Source organism: Carcharodon carcharias, chromosome 9, assembly GCF_017639515.1.
Source record: "Carcharodon carcharias isolate sCarCar2 chromosome 9, sCarCar2.pri, whole genome shotgun sequence".
In the NCBI taxonomy this organism is placed as follows: Eukaryota; Metazoa; Chordata; class Chondrichthyes; order Lamniformes; family Lamnidae; genus Carcharodon; species Carcharodon carcharias.
Window position 1 is genome coordinate 103,977,313 of NC_054475.1, and position 16,393 is coordinate 103,993,705.

Consider the following 16,393-nt stretch of genomic DNA (forward strand, 5'->3'; position numbering starts at 1 on the left):
ACCCCCCTACGGACCTCAGATCCCCCAATACCGCTGGATCTCGGCACCCCCCCACCCACTCTCCCCCAGCCTGCCCACTCCCCCACCCCCCTCCAACTGATCCCCCTCACCAACACGGACCTCCGACCGATTTCCACCCCCCCTTCCCACCGGGCCTCCAACCAACTCCCCCCACCCCAGACTTCCAACCGACCCCCTGCTCTCAGGACCTCTAAACCCCCTCCTCACCCCGAGGACCTCTGACCAACCCCCCTCCCCTCCGGACCTCTGACCGCAACCTGCTACCTACCACCCCCAAACATCCCACCCCTGGCCTCCGACCTACCCTCACCCGGACCTCCTACCTACCACCCCCACACTACCCCCCCTCCACCCCACCCACCAGACCTCCGATCGACTCTCCCCCCAACCTCAACACCTCCCATGCCCCCCAAATCCTATCCCCTTACCTTAGAAACTCAACTCCTCCCTGGCCTGCCAATTTCACCGGCCCTTTAAGCTTATCTGCTTTACGACTGTAAAAAAGGGGGGGTGGCCTCCTTGAATTTGCCAGAGCTGCACTTCACTGGGACCTGTGAGGGATCTTTCGACGCAGGCTCTAAGCAGCTCCGGTGAATGGAAGTGTACGTTTCAAGGCCAGGTAAGTGTGTATTTATTTCTTCTACTTCCTGCAGGCCAGCACTTTCTGACGCTAGTTGGAAATTATGGCCTAAGGTTTTTATTTATTAGGAAAGGTAAAGCAGCTCATGTCAGAAAGACAGCGAATTTCTTGAGTGCATTCAAGATAGTGTTCTGGAGCAATATGTGCCAGAATCAGAGGGCCTAACTAGATTTAGTAATGAGTAATGAGCCAAATTTTAGCCTCAAGATGAGATACCAGCCAAAAATCTGTGCCATCACGGAGACCAGCTACTTCCATCTCAGTGACGTTGCTTGACTGCTTAGCTCATCTGCTGCCGAAACCCTCATCCATGTCTTTGTTACCTCGGGACTTAACTTTTCCAGTGTTCTCCTGGCCAGCCTCTCCATCTTTCTCCTTCCATAAACTTAAGGTAATTGAAAATGCTGCTGTCTGTATCCTAAATCACACCAAGCCTTGTTCATCTATCATCACTGATCTACAGTGAGGTATTGTTGGACCAGGAGCCAATTTTAAAATTCTTATCCTTGTTTTCAACTCCCTCCAAGAACTCTCTCCTCCCTACCTCTAACGTTCTCCAACCCTACAAGCCTGTGGGATCTCTGCACTATTCCAAATCTGGCCTCTTGCAAATCCTTAATTTTAATTGCTGCACCATTTAATTGCTCCATACTTTCAGCTGTCGGGGCTGTAAGCTCTGGAATTCCCTACCTAAACTTCTCCAGCCTAAAGACAAGCTTTAAAATCTGCCTCTTTGACTAAGCTTTTGATCATTTGTCCTAATATCTCCTTATTCTCATCTTCTCCATGAAACCTACTTCCTGCTCTGTTGACCTTATTCCCACTAAACTGTTGACTCCCAACTTCCCTTCCTGGCTCCAATGTTAGCTGATATCATTAATGGTTCTCTCTCCTCAGGCACTGACCCCTCTCTTTCAAATGTACCATCCTCACTCATCTCCTCAAAAAGAAACACCCTTAACTCCACTGTCCTTGCAAATTACCACCCATCTCCAATCTTCAACCTCCATTTCCTCTCCAAAGTTCTTGAATCTACTGTCACCTCCTTAATCTATGCCCATCTTTCTTGCAACTCCTTGTTTGAATTCCTCCAATTTCTCTGCCACTGCCACAGTACCAAAATGATTCTTATCAAAGTTACAAATGACAATCTTGTGTGGCTGTCACAAAAGCAAGCTATCCCTCCTCATCCTTCTCTATCTGTCTGCTGCTTTTGACAAAGTTGACCCCGCCATCTACCTCCAACACCTCTGCACCATTTTCCAACAAAAAAAGGTCATCGTGGCACCCACCGGATTCCTTTCTTATTTATCCAGTCATAGCCAGAAAATCACCTGCAATGGCTTCTCTTCTCACTCCCACATCATTACCTCTGGTGTTTCCCAAGGATCTAGCCATGCACACACCATCCTCGCCCCCTATTTCTCATCAACAAGCTGTCCTTGACGACATAATCCAATAACACAGCATCACTTTCAACATGTATGTTGACAACATGCAGTTCTGCCTCATCATCACCACCCCTCCAACCCCAGCCCTCTGCCCCGCCCCCATTACAAAATGGCAGGCTTATTGAATAATTACCTTTTGTCAGTTTTCACATTTGAGGGAGAGATAATATACCTGACATTCCAGGGAAACAAAATTAATCAAGGACTGGAACTCATTAAGTTAACGTGAGGAAGAAAACAGTAGTAGAAAAAATAGTGGCATTAGAGACTGAAAATCCCCAGGATCTGATGGTTTTAAAAAGGAAATAAGCAAGGAAACTGCAGATTCTTCAGCCATAACCTTCCAAAGCTCTCCCAATTTAGGAATTGTTCCTTTACATTGTAAAATTGTAAATGCAATCCATTATTTAACCCATCATTATTCAAGAATAATGATAGGGAGAGAAAAAACAGAAAATTATAGATCTGTTAGTCTAATATCTACTGTGCAGAAGTTATAGGAACTTATAATGAAGGACAGTCCACTGAGCACTTAGAGAAATGTGAGCTTATTAGAAAGAGCCAACATGGATTTGTAATGGGTAGGTTGAACTTGTAGATTTTTTTATTCACGGGATGTGGGCTTCACGTTATGGCTAGGCCATAATTACCCAATTGCCTGATTCCCTAATTGCCCTCGTTCAGAGGGCTTTTAAGAGTCAACCACATTGACTCTGTGGGTCTGGAGTCACATGTAGGCCAGACCAGGTAAGGACAGCAGATTTCCTTCCCCAAAGGGCATTAGTGAACCAGATGGACCTTTACACCAATTGACAATGGTTTCATGGTCATCATTAGACTTTTAATTCCAGATTTTTATTGAATTCAAATTCCACCATCTGCTGTGGTGGGATTCGAACCCTTGTCCCCAGAGCTTTACCCTGGGTGTCTGGATTACTAACCCAGACAATAACACTACGCCATCATCTCCCCTTAATATAGACGTCCTGAAGACATGCAGTAAAGGTTTAGAGATTATTAGTGAAAATTAAAGCTCATGAAATTGAAGACAAAATATTTACTTCATTAGGAGGCTGGTTAGGTGGTGGAAGAGAGAGTGGAGATAATGGGTAGGTACTCAAATTGGAAGGAAGTTACTAGTGGCATCTGATAAACATCTGTGCTGGGTGTCAACTATTCACTATATTAATGACCTGGATAACACAACAGAGAGCCTATATCCAAGTTTGCTGATGACACAAAGATTGGTGGTGTAATAAGTAATGTAGACAAGAGCATAACATTACAAAGAGACATTGATAGATTAAGTTAATGGGTGAAGTGGCAGGGAGATTTCAACGAAGATAAATTTGAGGTCATCCACGTTGAACGAAAAAAAGATTAATTTGAATATTATATAAACAGTTAAAAGCTAGGAACAGTGGAGCTCCTAAGTGATTTAGGGGTTCATATGCAGGGATCGCTAAAATTTAACAGTCAGGTGCAAACAATAATCCAAAAATAGACAGCTGGAATAGAAAGGGGAGAAAATTTTGCTCCAGCTTTACAAAACTTTTGTAAGACCACATCAGGAATACTGAATAAAGTGTAACAGGCCAAAACAAAGAGGAAGTTAGGCAGAGAATTATAAGGACAGATAGTCTGGGCTCAATAAAAACAGATAATGATGGAAAAACTCAGCAGGTCTGGCAGCATCTGCGGAGAGAGAAACAGAGTTAACATTTCAAGTCTGTATGACTCTTCTTCAACTCGATTTCGCTCTCCACAGATGCTGCCAACCTGTTGAGCTTTGCCAGCATTTTCTGTCTTTATTTCAGATTTCCAGCATCTGCAGTATTTTGCTTTTATTTCAGGTAATCAGGTTCATGGTCATGCTTGCAGGCTGAATGGAGGTTTTCTACAAAATGGTCACTGAATCTGTGTTTGATCTCCCCAGTGTTAGGGACTACATCATGAGCAGCGAATACATTGTACTAAATTGAAAGAAGTGCATGTAAATTGCTGTTTTACTTATGCCCTAGGATGGTGGGAAGAGAGGAGGTAAAGGGGCAGGCATCGCATCTCCTGCACTTCATGGGAAGGAGAGAGGGTGTTGGAGTGACTGAACAGTGGACAGGATGTCACAGTGGGAATGATTTCTTCGAATGCTGAAAGGGGTGGGGAAGATGCATTTGATGGTGGCATCACGCTGGAGATAGCGGAAATGGCAGATAATAATATTTTGAACGTGAAGGCTGGTGGAGTGAAAGGTGAGGACAAGGGGAACCATATTATGGTTCTAGGAGGGAGAGGAAAGGACGACAGTAGAAGCGCAAGGAATGGAATGGAGTAGTTGAGGGCCCTCTCAACCATCGTGGGTGGGAGAAATGGTGGAATTCTCATTTGGAAGCACTAGGATGGAAGGTGGCATGGTGGGAACAGATGCAAGAAAGAAACTGGGAGAATGAAAGAGTGCTTATAGGAAATTGGGTGCAAGGAAGCTAGTCACGATAGTTTTGGGAGTCAATGAACTGATAGTGGATGTTAGTCGATAAACTATACCAAAGAAATTGAGGAAGGAAAATGAAGGATCGGTGATGGACTGTGCGAAGGTGAGGGAAGAATGGAAATTGGAAACAAAATTGATGGAATTTTCCTGTTTGAAGCAAGAGCAGGAAACAACACTAATACACTCATCAATATACTGGAAAAAGTAGTGAGAGACGGGACCCGAATAAAATGGGAACAAAGCATGGTCCACATATCCCATATAAAGACAGGCACAGCTGGGGCTAAGTGGGTTCCCAAAGCAAAACCTTTGGAGGAAGTGAGTAGAGTCAAGGAAAGGTTGTTCAATGTGAGAAAAAGTTGTCCAGGCAGAAGAATCTGGTGGTAGATTGAGACTAGTTGGGCCTCTGTTCAAGAAAGAAGCAGAAAACCTCAGGACAGCTTACTGGGGGGAGGGGGGGCGGAATGCATGGGGGATTGGATGACCATGGTGAAAAGGAGATGGTTATTGTTAGAAAACTGAAAATTGTTAATGTAGAAGAGGGCATTGGAAGAGTAGCATAGAAAGGTGGGAAGAGAATGTGCAAGGGGAAAAAAAGAGTCAAGATAGGAAGAAATCAGTTTTGTGCAGCAAGAACAGGTTGAATCAATGGATCTACCAATGTAGCCTACCAGGATCTTGAGAAGCAGGCAGAAGCAAGCTGTTCATGTTTTGGGGGGACTTTGAGGTTGGAGGACATGGATGGAAGATCTCTAAAGGATATAAGATCAATGATAGTTTTGGAAACAATGTTTGGCTGTACGAGGTTGGAGGCCATGGTAGAAAAAGTGCATTAAGCTTGGAAGGAACGCAATGCAGATTCACCAGAATGCAGAATGATACCAGGATTCCAAGTGTTAAGTTATCATGAGAAATTGCATAAAGTAGGCTTGTATTCCTGTAATATAGAAGGTTAAGAAGTGACTTGATTTTCAAAGAGATTGTGAGGGTAGATACCTTTTTCACTGGTAGGAATCTAGAATGAGGAGAATAAACCTAAACATCAGAGCCAGACCATTCAGGAGAGAAATTATGAATATATTTTTCTGCAAAGGATAGTAGAAATGTGAAATTTTCTCCCACAAAATGCAATGGATGCTAGCTCAATTAATATTTTAAAATCTGAGATTGGTAAATTTTTGCTAGCCAAGTGTATTAAAGGATAATGGAGTCAAGGCAGGTGGAGGGAGTTAATGTACAGATCAGTCATGATCTCACCAAATGACATAACAGGCTTGAGGGGCTGAATTACCTATTCCTGTTTCTATGTTGAATTTTGCCAGTCAAGCATTTCCAAGTGGATAGAGCACAGGTTATGTGCTGGATGAATCTCCTTCAACTTTGCCCCCACAATATGCCTTTGTACAAACTGAAAAAAATTTCCTTGCCCCCTCAATGTATAATAGTGCCATTTTCATTTTATAATCAAGCTTCTGAGCAAGACTGCAGTTTGTGCCAAATTGTGGGTTGTAGCCTCTCGCTTATTAGGAATTCATTTTATTGAATCTTTACAACAAGCGATTTGGGGGCAGCTTTTATTTCATCAATCTGTGCCAGATTCAATAGAATTTTCAGAGATGTAAAGGCAACATGCAAAGCAACCCAGCAGTATGCAAAGTTCAACCTGAATACATCTTTAGAAATTTTGTTCACACTTGGTAGTTACTGTCAGATTAAACAGTCAAAAATGTTACCAAACAGCATTTTACTGCAACAAATATCAGCACCTCAAGCCCTAACTCACCCAGGTAGCAGTTTGCAAAGAGGCGATGCCATTGAAGTCAAGTTAATAAGCCTCATTGCAAAATTAGCCTGTTGACTTTCCAACAACTGCAATGCCTCTTAAAAACCAGAACTACTAAAAATTGCTTCTAAAGCACAAAGCTTATTAAATATATAGCAAAAACTTATTTTTTCCTAAACTCAAATTCCTTTGAGAATTACTAAATATGATGCTTGAGAATAGATTGAATTATATATCAATGTAGATTAACAATGTTTGAAAATAGAAACAGATACGGGTGTCAGGAGAAACCAGGCAACAAATGCTGATCTTAAATTTCTATTTGTCTTGTCAGCTTTCTTCTTATCGCTCCTAAGGTATCAATTTATACTGGCGTATGCTCACAATAGTGCCTCTAGTCATTTTTCATATGTAAACCTCGACAATTAGCAGCAGCAGACTAGTGAACAATGGAGAACATCAGAGGCAACCCTGCCTTCAATTGACATTCACACATCAGAATTTCTCAGCTGCATATCTTTATAGTAATTGGTAGTGTGAACCCTGACTGACTTTTTCAATCCCTAATCAAAGAGTTCTGAGGTGACTTGTAGTGTCCCTATCAATGCCTATCTGGATTAGTTCAGCTTACTCAGCAGTAGGGCTTGGCCTAAATAGCCAAGTGGTTATGGTACTGGGTTTGTAACCCCAAGATCAAGAGTTCAAATCTCACACTGGCAAACTATGAAACAATATAACTTCATCTGAAACAGATGGAAACAGGTTTGTACTCAAAAGAGTTACTCGGCAATAGCTGGATATCAAATTTCTGATGTTACTGAACAGTACACTTTGGTTGAGTTTTTCCAGGTATTTCTGTTTCTGTTTTTGTTTTGGATTTCCAGCATCTGCAGTTTTTTGCTTTTATTTTAGTCCACTTTTGGTGGTGCATTTCTATCCAAATCAGTGAATCCACAGCAGTACCAGGAACAATACCTGGTATCAGTGTGGAACCTGGACTGCAGCAATTCAAGGAGGCAGCTCACTGCCACCTTCAAGGGCAATTAGGGATGGGCAATAAATGGTGGCCTCGCCAGCAATGCCCACATCCCATTAATGAATTAAAAAAACCTGCCAAAAGTTCAAGATTCAAATTTAATCAGGCAAGAAGCAGCAAGTTGTGTATGTTCACAATAATGACATATACATGAAGTACTAATTAAACGTTACTCACTTCGAGCAAGGTGTGAAATCTGAAGAATACACTCACCGTTTTCTCATTGTCCTCAAACACTTCCTTTGCCTCTTCATACACACAGATCTCCTCCATACATTCCCGCTCAATGCTCCCTTGCCGGATCTCTTCCAGAAAACCATTTGCTCTTGGAAATCGCTTCAGAATGGAGTTGGCATCTTTGGATGTGAGAAACACTACAGGGGCAATGGGAATATTTAAACCTTAAGCCTAAGAAAGGTTTTCAATACCTACAAAAACCAACAGGACATCTTGCAGCAATGTGAGAGATGAACTGAAGTACCATAACAATAGTGATAAAGTCACAAATGTATTACATCTGGTCTGAACTGCTAAAAGATGTATAGATCTCATGGAGTTTGCCATTCAGGAATAAAGACAGAAGCTACACCTCAAAGGTCAGTCTGAATTGTTCAGAATTGGAAAACATTGCATGGCTCTAGTACCGACTAAGGGTGAAATATACTGTATTGATCTGGGGCTGACCAGATCTGGCACCAACCACAGATTAGACAATAGCTTGTTACTGGTCAATCATGTTGGCAGTTTGAGAGAAAGTGTGTGTTTTAGAAGACCCCAATGGAGTCCTTTAACTAGAATAAAGGTAAAAGGTTCAATTTAGCTAGCTAAACACACAAGATACTGAAAATCAATAGTAGGTTAGCCACTACCTGAAACAGAAAGACAGGTCATTTTGGCCATAAGCCTTCAAGATATTAGCACAGAAACACAGAATTGTCAATGGTTAAGGGATTAACAGCAGACCATTCTCGAAGGAAATTAGGTATAGGCAACAAATTGTCAGCAATGCTCACGTCCCACGAAAGAATTAAAAAAACTAGCTCACTAAATGCAATATACTTGATGGTATGTGTTTGTACTATCAAGAACCAAGTTATAGTGCCCTTACATTATAGGAGGCTAGGTGTCCAGGAAAATCAACCTACAAGTACTGTCATCTCACACTGAAGTGAGCCAGCCTTGATGCAGAATCAGAAATCATCTGCAAATGACCTTTGCCATTTTGATGAATTATTGAGTGAATAGCCAAAGTAATGACATCTAAGGAATTCCCCCTGCAGCTATGAGTGTATGTTTACCAATGGAACTGGAGGCTGATCAGGAGACCCAGAAGAACTAGGTGCCTGTTACTACTGAACTTGTGACAAGCAACAAAGTTATCTTTAGTAATGCATCAATAATGTAAGACTGGGATTGATGGCAGTACTGTGATGAAAATTTCCATCTATTTGCTTCAGTATTTGCTTTGAAAACTATCATGCAGATATCAAACTATTAAATGTAACACTCTCCACTTTACCTGGATGAATGCAGCTCCAACACTCAAGAAACTCGAAACCATCCAGGACAAAGCAGCAGGTTGATTGGCACCCCTTCCAGCACCCCAAACATTCACTCCCTCCACTACCAACAGTGTGTGTATCCATCTACAAAATGCACTACAGCAATTCACCAAAGCTCCTTTGACAACACCTTCCAAATCGGCAACCTTCACCACCTAAAAGGACAAGGGCAGCAGATGCAAAGGAACACTACCATCTGCAAGTTCCCCTCCAAGCCACACACCATCCTGACTTGGAATTATATCACCATTCCTTCACTGTCACTGTGTCAAAATCCTGGAACTCCCTTCCTAACAGCACTATGGGTGTACCTACACAACATGGACTGCAGCAGTTCAAGAACATACATACAAGGAGCAGGAGTAGGCCATTCAGCCCCTTGAGCCTGCTCCACCATTTAATAAGGTCATGGCTGATCTGATAGTAACCTGAAATCTGCATCCCACCGACTGCCAATAACCTATCACCCCCTTGCTTATCAAGAATCTATCCACCTCTGCCTTAAAAACATTCAAAGACTCTGCTTCCATCAACTTTCCAGGAAGAGAGTTCCAAAGACTCACAAAAGAAGGTGACTCAGCACCACTTTCTCAAAGGCAATTAGAGATGGGCAATGAATGCTGGTCAAGTCAGCAATGCCCACATCCTGTGAAAGAGTAAATAAAAAATAAAATGGTGCTGCTCAATCTACTCTCTTACATTGAGGAGATTCTATGACTGATATTGAGCTCTGACAGAATGGGCCATGCTTCACCTTAATGCGATAATAGTCACATTGCACTCTCACTTGAAAACAGAACAAATTAGCACAGAGTAAAGAATTCATATTGTCATAAACTTAACCTTGAATACTATAAGCTTCATTACAGTTCCCGATTCACTGCATTCTCCAATTTGGGATTAAGCACATTCATAATGGAGCTTGAGATGCAAATGAATCCTTAAACACGTCATGTTCTGGGGCAAAACTGTGTTCTAAAGTCAAATACTATTGTGTGCATAATCAAATCACATACTGTGTGTGAACCACAGTAAAACAACACAGCATCCTAGCTTGTGTTTTAAAAAAAACTGAAGTATGTTACTGTGTCATTAAAGGAGCTCCAGGCTGTGCAGATTACATTTCCTGTCAGAATACAATTCTTTCTTTCCAATAACTGGAAAAGCAAAGTTGATCACAGTTGGACCAGAAAGATTGATCTTCCACCATTTTGCACACCTGTAAATGAATGGTGGTCAAGCTCCAAAATATCTTATATACAGACTGAGACCACGCAAGTATTTTATAAACCAACTTACTTAGTTTCAATATAGAGCCATGACTGCAAATTTCCAGGCTTATGGGAGAGTAACATCCTTCCTTAAATGCAACTTCTGAATATTATGAAGAGACTTTAAGAAAGGCTGTGTTTTCTGATGCTACAACGACAAAGGGACGCACTCACTACACATTAACAGTGACATCCCAGGCAGCTGCCTGCATCAAAGATGACACACACCAGAGAGAAAAAAGAACACACAACACTGTTCTTGCTTTCTCCCACTTCCCACTGGTCTCTTCACCGCTTCCTGCCATCTGTTTCACCACTTTCCATTCCCTCCTGCCTGTTCCCTTCTGCTTCACCCAGTTCTCTTCACTGCTTCTTTTGCCCTGATTGTCCATCTCCTGTGCTGTCCACCTCCCCACGCCACTTTGTCCCACTTGAACAGCAGGAAGTGGTAGTGGGAGACAGCGGGAAGTTGAAGGAATAGAGGAGCAGACAGTTAGAAGCGGGTGGAAGGAGGACGAGGAAAAATGGATAGCAGGAAGCGGAAGGGAGCAAGAAGTGGTAAAGTGGGGAGGAGCAGGAACCAGATGGCAGGGAGCGGGATAGGGAAGCAGGAGGTTTAGGGAAGCAGATGGCAGGCAGCAGACACACAATAGTGACAGCAATGGGAGAGACCGCGCATTGGGATGAGTGGAAGCCAAGTTCCAGTTTGGCAGCAGGAGCTCAATGTTTCCAAAATCAGTACCAATATACTCTACCAAAATGGAGAGGTAGAAGTGCCAGCGCAGAGGTAGGGCTTCTCCATGAGTAGGAAGGAATAACACCACTATCAAAATTGAAAATGCACCTCTGACAGCTAGTTATACAACAGTATTTTTTTTAATTTAATCGTTCATGGGGTGCAGGCATTGCAAGCTAGATCAGCATTTATTGCCCATCCCTAATTGACCTCGAGAAGGTGGTGGTGAGCCACCTTCTTGAATAGCTGCAATCCATATGGTGTAGGTACAGCCTCACAGTGCTATTAGGAAGGGAGTTCCAGGATTTTAAACCAGCGACAGTGAAGGAATGATGATATAGTTCCAAGTCAGCATGGTATGTGGCTTGAAAGGGAATTTGAGGTGGTGGCGTTCTCATCATCTGCTGCCTTTGTCCTTCTAGGTGGTAGAGGTAGCGAGCTTGGAAAGTATTGTCGAAGGAATCTTAGTGAGTTACTGCAGTGTAGATGGTATACACTGCTGCCACAGTGTGCCAGTGGTGGAGGGAGTGAATATTTAAGTAGATGGAAGATGTGTCAATCAAGCAGGCTGCATTGTACCGGATGGTGTTGAGCTTCTTGAATGTTGTTGGAGCTGCACTCATTCAGGCAAGTGGAGAGTGTTCCATCACACTCCTGATTTGTGCCTTGTAGATGGTGCAAAGGCTTTGGGGTGTCAGGAGGTGAGTTACTTCCCGCAGAATCCCCTGCTTCTGACCTGCCCTTGTGGCCACAGTATTTATACAGCACTTCATAATGACATGGATATAGCACATTTTATCCTTCCTCCTATAAATTAAAAAAGTAATTCTCATGTCAAACACATAATTAGTTTAAAATAAAAACAGAAAATCCTGGAAAAACTCAACAGGTCTGACAGCATCTGGGGGGAGAGAAACACAGTTAATGTTTCGAGTCCATATGAAGAAGAGTCATATGGATTCAAAATGTTAACTCTGTTTCTCTCTCCACAGATGCTGTCAGACCTGCTGAGCTTTTACAGCATTTTCTGTTTTTATTTCAGATTTCTAGCATCCGCAGTATTTTGCTTTTATCTTAGTATATAATTAGTTGAGACAATCCTAAAGTGTTAAATATGTAACCAGGCAGTTTGTGCATTGTAGCTTGAAATCTGCAGGAGTGCAATAAGTAGGAAAGCAAAAACCACGAACAGACATATTCCAGACTGAGAGAAATAGTGGAGATTGTTCAGGATGTAGTGGTTTAGATGAAAAAAAAGCTGCAAGAAAAATCCTCACCAGTGACAAGGAGTGATTCAAACAGCCCCATGGGGACAACACAGCCAGCTTCTATTATAAACATAAAATGGTAGTAAAAAAAAAACCCAGCTGATCCATTCAACTGATCACACAGTCATGATTCACAAACCCCAACCTGATGCCAGCTATGTAATCTCCTGAGAGAGAGAAAAAAAAAATCAGATTAAGGAAACATAGAGCCAATTTAGGAGGAAAATATTGGGCAAAGTTCTGAACTGTTTAGATGATTGAAATGATAAATAATATAAATCCTGATCAATGTGATCTCCTCGACTTTTTATCATTCTACTTACCTTTTCTTTGCCATAGGTAGGAATTGGTTCAGCTCTCTTTTGAAAGTGTGAATCAACACAAACCAGCAACTTGCTCCATAGGTGTACTATCCTCTTGTTAAAGAGCAACCTCTCAACACCTAAGATAGTTCCACCCTTAGGTAACTTGTACGCATGGCCCCTGTCCCACCACCCCCACCCCCCAACTAACCTATCAGATTGAAATAATCTGTGAATATGAATATAGTCTAGTTCCATAATGATCTTAAATATCTCTTATAAAATTGTCCCAGGACATTTAGAGCAAGCTGATCTATCTTTCTATCTTTTTAAGCTTATCTGGGTAGCTGTGATGTTTTAAGCTGGGTATCATTTTTGTGGCTCTCCTCTGAACATTTTCCAAGGCATCTACAACAACCACAATGCAAGGCGAACAAAGCTGGACATGGTTATTTTAGTGAGACTTAGCCAAAGTCTTTGACAAGGAGAAAATGTTTTATTTTGTTTTATATTGCATTTTTCTGGCAATTGAGGTTTTGTTTATGAACCTTGGTGCCTGGATAGACTTGCGGCTAAAAGGTTTTAGGTCTTTTGGGTTTGTTTGTTTGTATATATACATATTTAATGAGGTTTTACAATCCCTGAAGTTAAAAAGATAGGTTAAAAGGGGTTGAAATTTCAGTTTATTTGGAAACAAAACACAAAGTGGAAAGGTTTACTGTTGTCCAGTGATAGTGGTCAAATGGCACAGACACAGATAGACATAAAAAAGAGAGTTCAGTGTGTGTCAGAGAAAAGATAGGAATTGTAAGCTCTCTGATAGGAAAGACTATAAAGCTATTGGGGACAGTAGTTGACATGAATAGTCAGAATCCATTAAAGAGCGCAGAGAGAGATGAGAGTCCATTAAAGAGCGTGGAGAGAGGGGGAAGAGAGTCCATTAAAGAGTGCGGAGAAAGAGGCGAGAGACCATTAAAGAGCGCAGAGAGAGGCGACAGACTAGTAAAGAGTGCAGAGAGAGAGATGACAGACCATTAAAGAGTGCGGGCAGAGAGAGACGAGACTCCATTAAAGAACACGGAGAAACAGACGAGAGAGCATTAAAGGGCGCAGAGAGAGAAACAAGAGCCCATTAAAGAGCTGAGAGAGAGACACATGAGAGTCTGTTACAGAGCACGGAGAGAGAGATGAGACCATCAATGAGCGCGGAGAGAGATGAGAGTCCATTAAAAAATGTGGAGAGAGATGGGAAACCAGTAAAGGGCGCGGAGAGAGACGAGAGTCCATTAAAGAGTGTGGAGAGAGAAACAAGACCATTAGAGAGCGTGGAGAGAGAGACAAGATTCCATTAAAGAGTGTGGAGAGAGAGACGGGAGACCATTAAAGAGTGTGGAGAGAGAGATGTGAGTGCAGGGAAAGCAGCTGATTGATGAGTAGGATTGGTGTTCATTTCTGGTCTTTAAAGTAAAAATAAGGTCTTTAGTTTGTGCTTAGATCTCGTCTTTTTTTTCTCCTTTTCTTAAAAATAGCTTGTTAAGATTGAAACTGGTGCGTAAAAAAAATTACAATAAAGTGTAACGAGCAGGGGATTCTTCAAATGTAAAGAGCAGAGATACTAGAGTAATTAATTAATAAATTAAATTAAATATGACAGCGATGGCTGGATGGGTGATGTGTTGCTGCTGCAGTATGTGGGAGCTGCTGGATACCAAGATGATCCAGAGGAAACACATCTGAAGTAAGTGTCTGCAGCATGAGAAACTTCAGATCTGAGTTAAGGAGCTGGAGTCTGAGCTGCAGACATTGAGCCACATCAGGGAGGGGGAAAGTTACCTGGACGCTTTGCTTCAGGTGGCGGTCACACCCCTCAGATTAGGTAATTCAAATTTAGTCTGTGATCTGGGACAGGAGGGTGTGACTGCAGGTGAAGGAGGTATGGGGACCCGGGGGTCGCATTCGAAGAGCCTCGACCCCTGCAACTGTCCAACAGTTATGAGGTTCTTGCAAGTTGTGTGGATGAGAGTGGGGGCTGCAGGGAGGATAAGTGAACTGGCCATGGCACCATTGTACAGGGAGCCATTCATGTGGGGGAGGAAATAGGAACGTAATATCGGAAGGGGGCAGTATAATTAGAGGGACAGATACTATTCTTTGCAGCCATGAGCGTGAGTCCCGAAGGCTGTGCTGCCTGCCCAGTGCCAGGGTTAAGGACATCTCCTCAGGGCAGAAGACGAACTCGGAGCGGGAGGGGAGGATTCTAGTTGTCATCACCCATGCTAGTACCAACGACATTGATAGGACTAGAAAGGGGGTTCTGCTCAAAGAATTTGAACAAAATTGTTATGGTGTAGAAGGTGGCCATTTGGCCTATCATGTCTGCACCGGCTCTGAGCATTTTAACTTAGTGCCAAGCTCCTGCCTTTTCCTTGTAACCCTGTACATTGTTTCTATTTAGGTAATCATCCAATGCCTTCTTGAATGCATCAATTAAACCTATCTCCACCACATTTCCTGCCAGTGCATTGCAAACCCTAACTACTCACTATGTGAAAATGTTTTTTCTCACCTCGCAGTTGTGAGGAGCTAAATTAAAAAGCAAAATCTCCAAGGTAATAATCTCAGGATTAGTACCTGAGCCACAGACAAACTGTGAAAGGGTAAATAAAGTGAAAGGGTTAAATGCATGGCTCAATGATTGGTGTGGGAGGAATGGGTTTCAGTTCATGGGGCACTGGCATTAGTGTTGGGGTAGAAGGGAGCTGTTCCGGTGGGACGGGCTTCACTTGAACTGTGCTGGGACCAGTGTCCTGGTGAATCGAATAACTTGGGCTGTAGAGAGGGCTTTAAACTAAGTGTACTGGGGGAGGGTTTTGGAGAGGGATACATAGTCTTACAAAGCAAAAGGATATAGCAGCATTGCAGGGCAGCTATTTAGGTAATGATATGCAGAATGTGACAGGAAGGGACAGAGTGTACAAACATGAAAAACAGCAGCAAATAGGGTCCAAAGGGGAAAAAAATGTTAAAAAAGCAAAGGGCAGAATTTTCTGCCTGTCAGGTGGGTAGGCCCAACCCAATCTCCAGTGGGCGGGGAGCCAATCCCCACCGGAGAAGCCACCATTTTACATGGGCGAGCCAATTAAGGCCCGCCCAGCGTGACATCCGGCGGGAAGTGCTATGCGCTTCCTGTGCGGGCGGGGGGGTGTGGGATTCCCCAAAAGCGAGAGTGCACTCTTTCGTGCAAGCGGAGGTCTCCCTGAGGCTAAGTGCAGCCTCAGGGAGATCACTGACTTTTAAAAAGATTAAAAATAGAAATAAAAAAAAATCCTTAACATGTCCCCCTCATGTGACAATGTCACATAAGAAGGGACATGTTCATAAATTACAGTAAAACTTTATTAAATTGTTTAAAACCCTGCATGAAACCTCATCCCGCCCGTGGATGAAGTTTCATGTTTCTTCTATTGCTGGCCGGGGCTCCTGGCCTAGCTGCCAACCTTAAGGTTGGACGGCCAGGTCCTTTAATTGTTTAAATGATCCTGTCAATGGCTTCAACTGGCCATTGATAGGTCGGTGGGTACACAGCTGATTTTGCTGCGTCCCCACCTTCCTGAAAATTTAAATAGGGCGGGATGATGTCAGGGGTAACCCCTGACATCATCCCGCCTCATTTTACATGTCAGTGAGCTGGCCCCGGCCCCTGCTAGCCGACAGCAAAATTCTGCCCAAAATTAATAGCTCTTTACTTGAATGCACATTGTATTTGGAACAAAATAAATGAATTAATGGCACAAATAGAGGTTAATGGGTAAGATCTTATAGCCATTACGAAGAC

General features: G+C 42.7%; 1 protein-coding gene across 2 annotated transcripts in view; it reads right to left on the minus strand.

Annotated features, from left to right (window-relative positions):
• LOC121282355 (transmembrane gamma-carboxyglutamic acid protein 3) overlaps positions 1 to 16,393 on the minus strand; it is an 88,375-nt gene that overhangs the window by 5,570 nt on the left and 66,412 nt on the right. For both annotated transcript variants that reach the window (XM_041196056.1, XM_041196057.1), the window contains exon 3: positions 7,633 to 7,793. In XM_041196056.1, the coding sequence (XP_041051990.1) occupies positions 7,633 to 7,793 (161 nt within the window). The remainder of the gene's footprint in view (positions 1 to 7,632; positions 7,794 to 16,393) is intronic.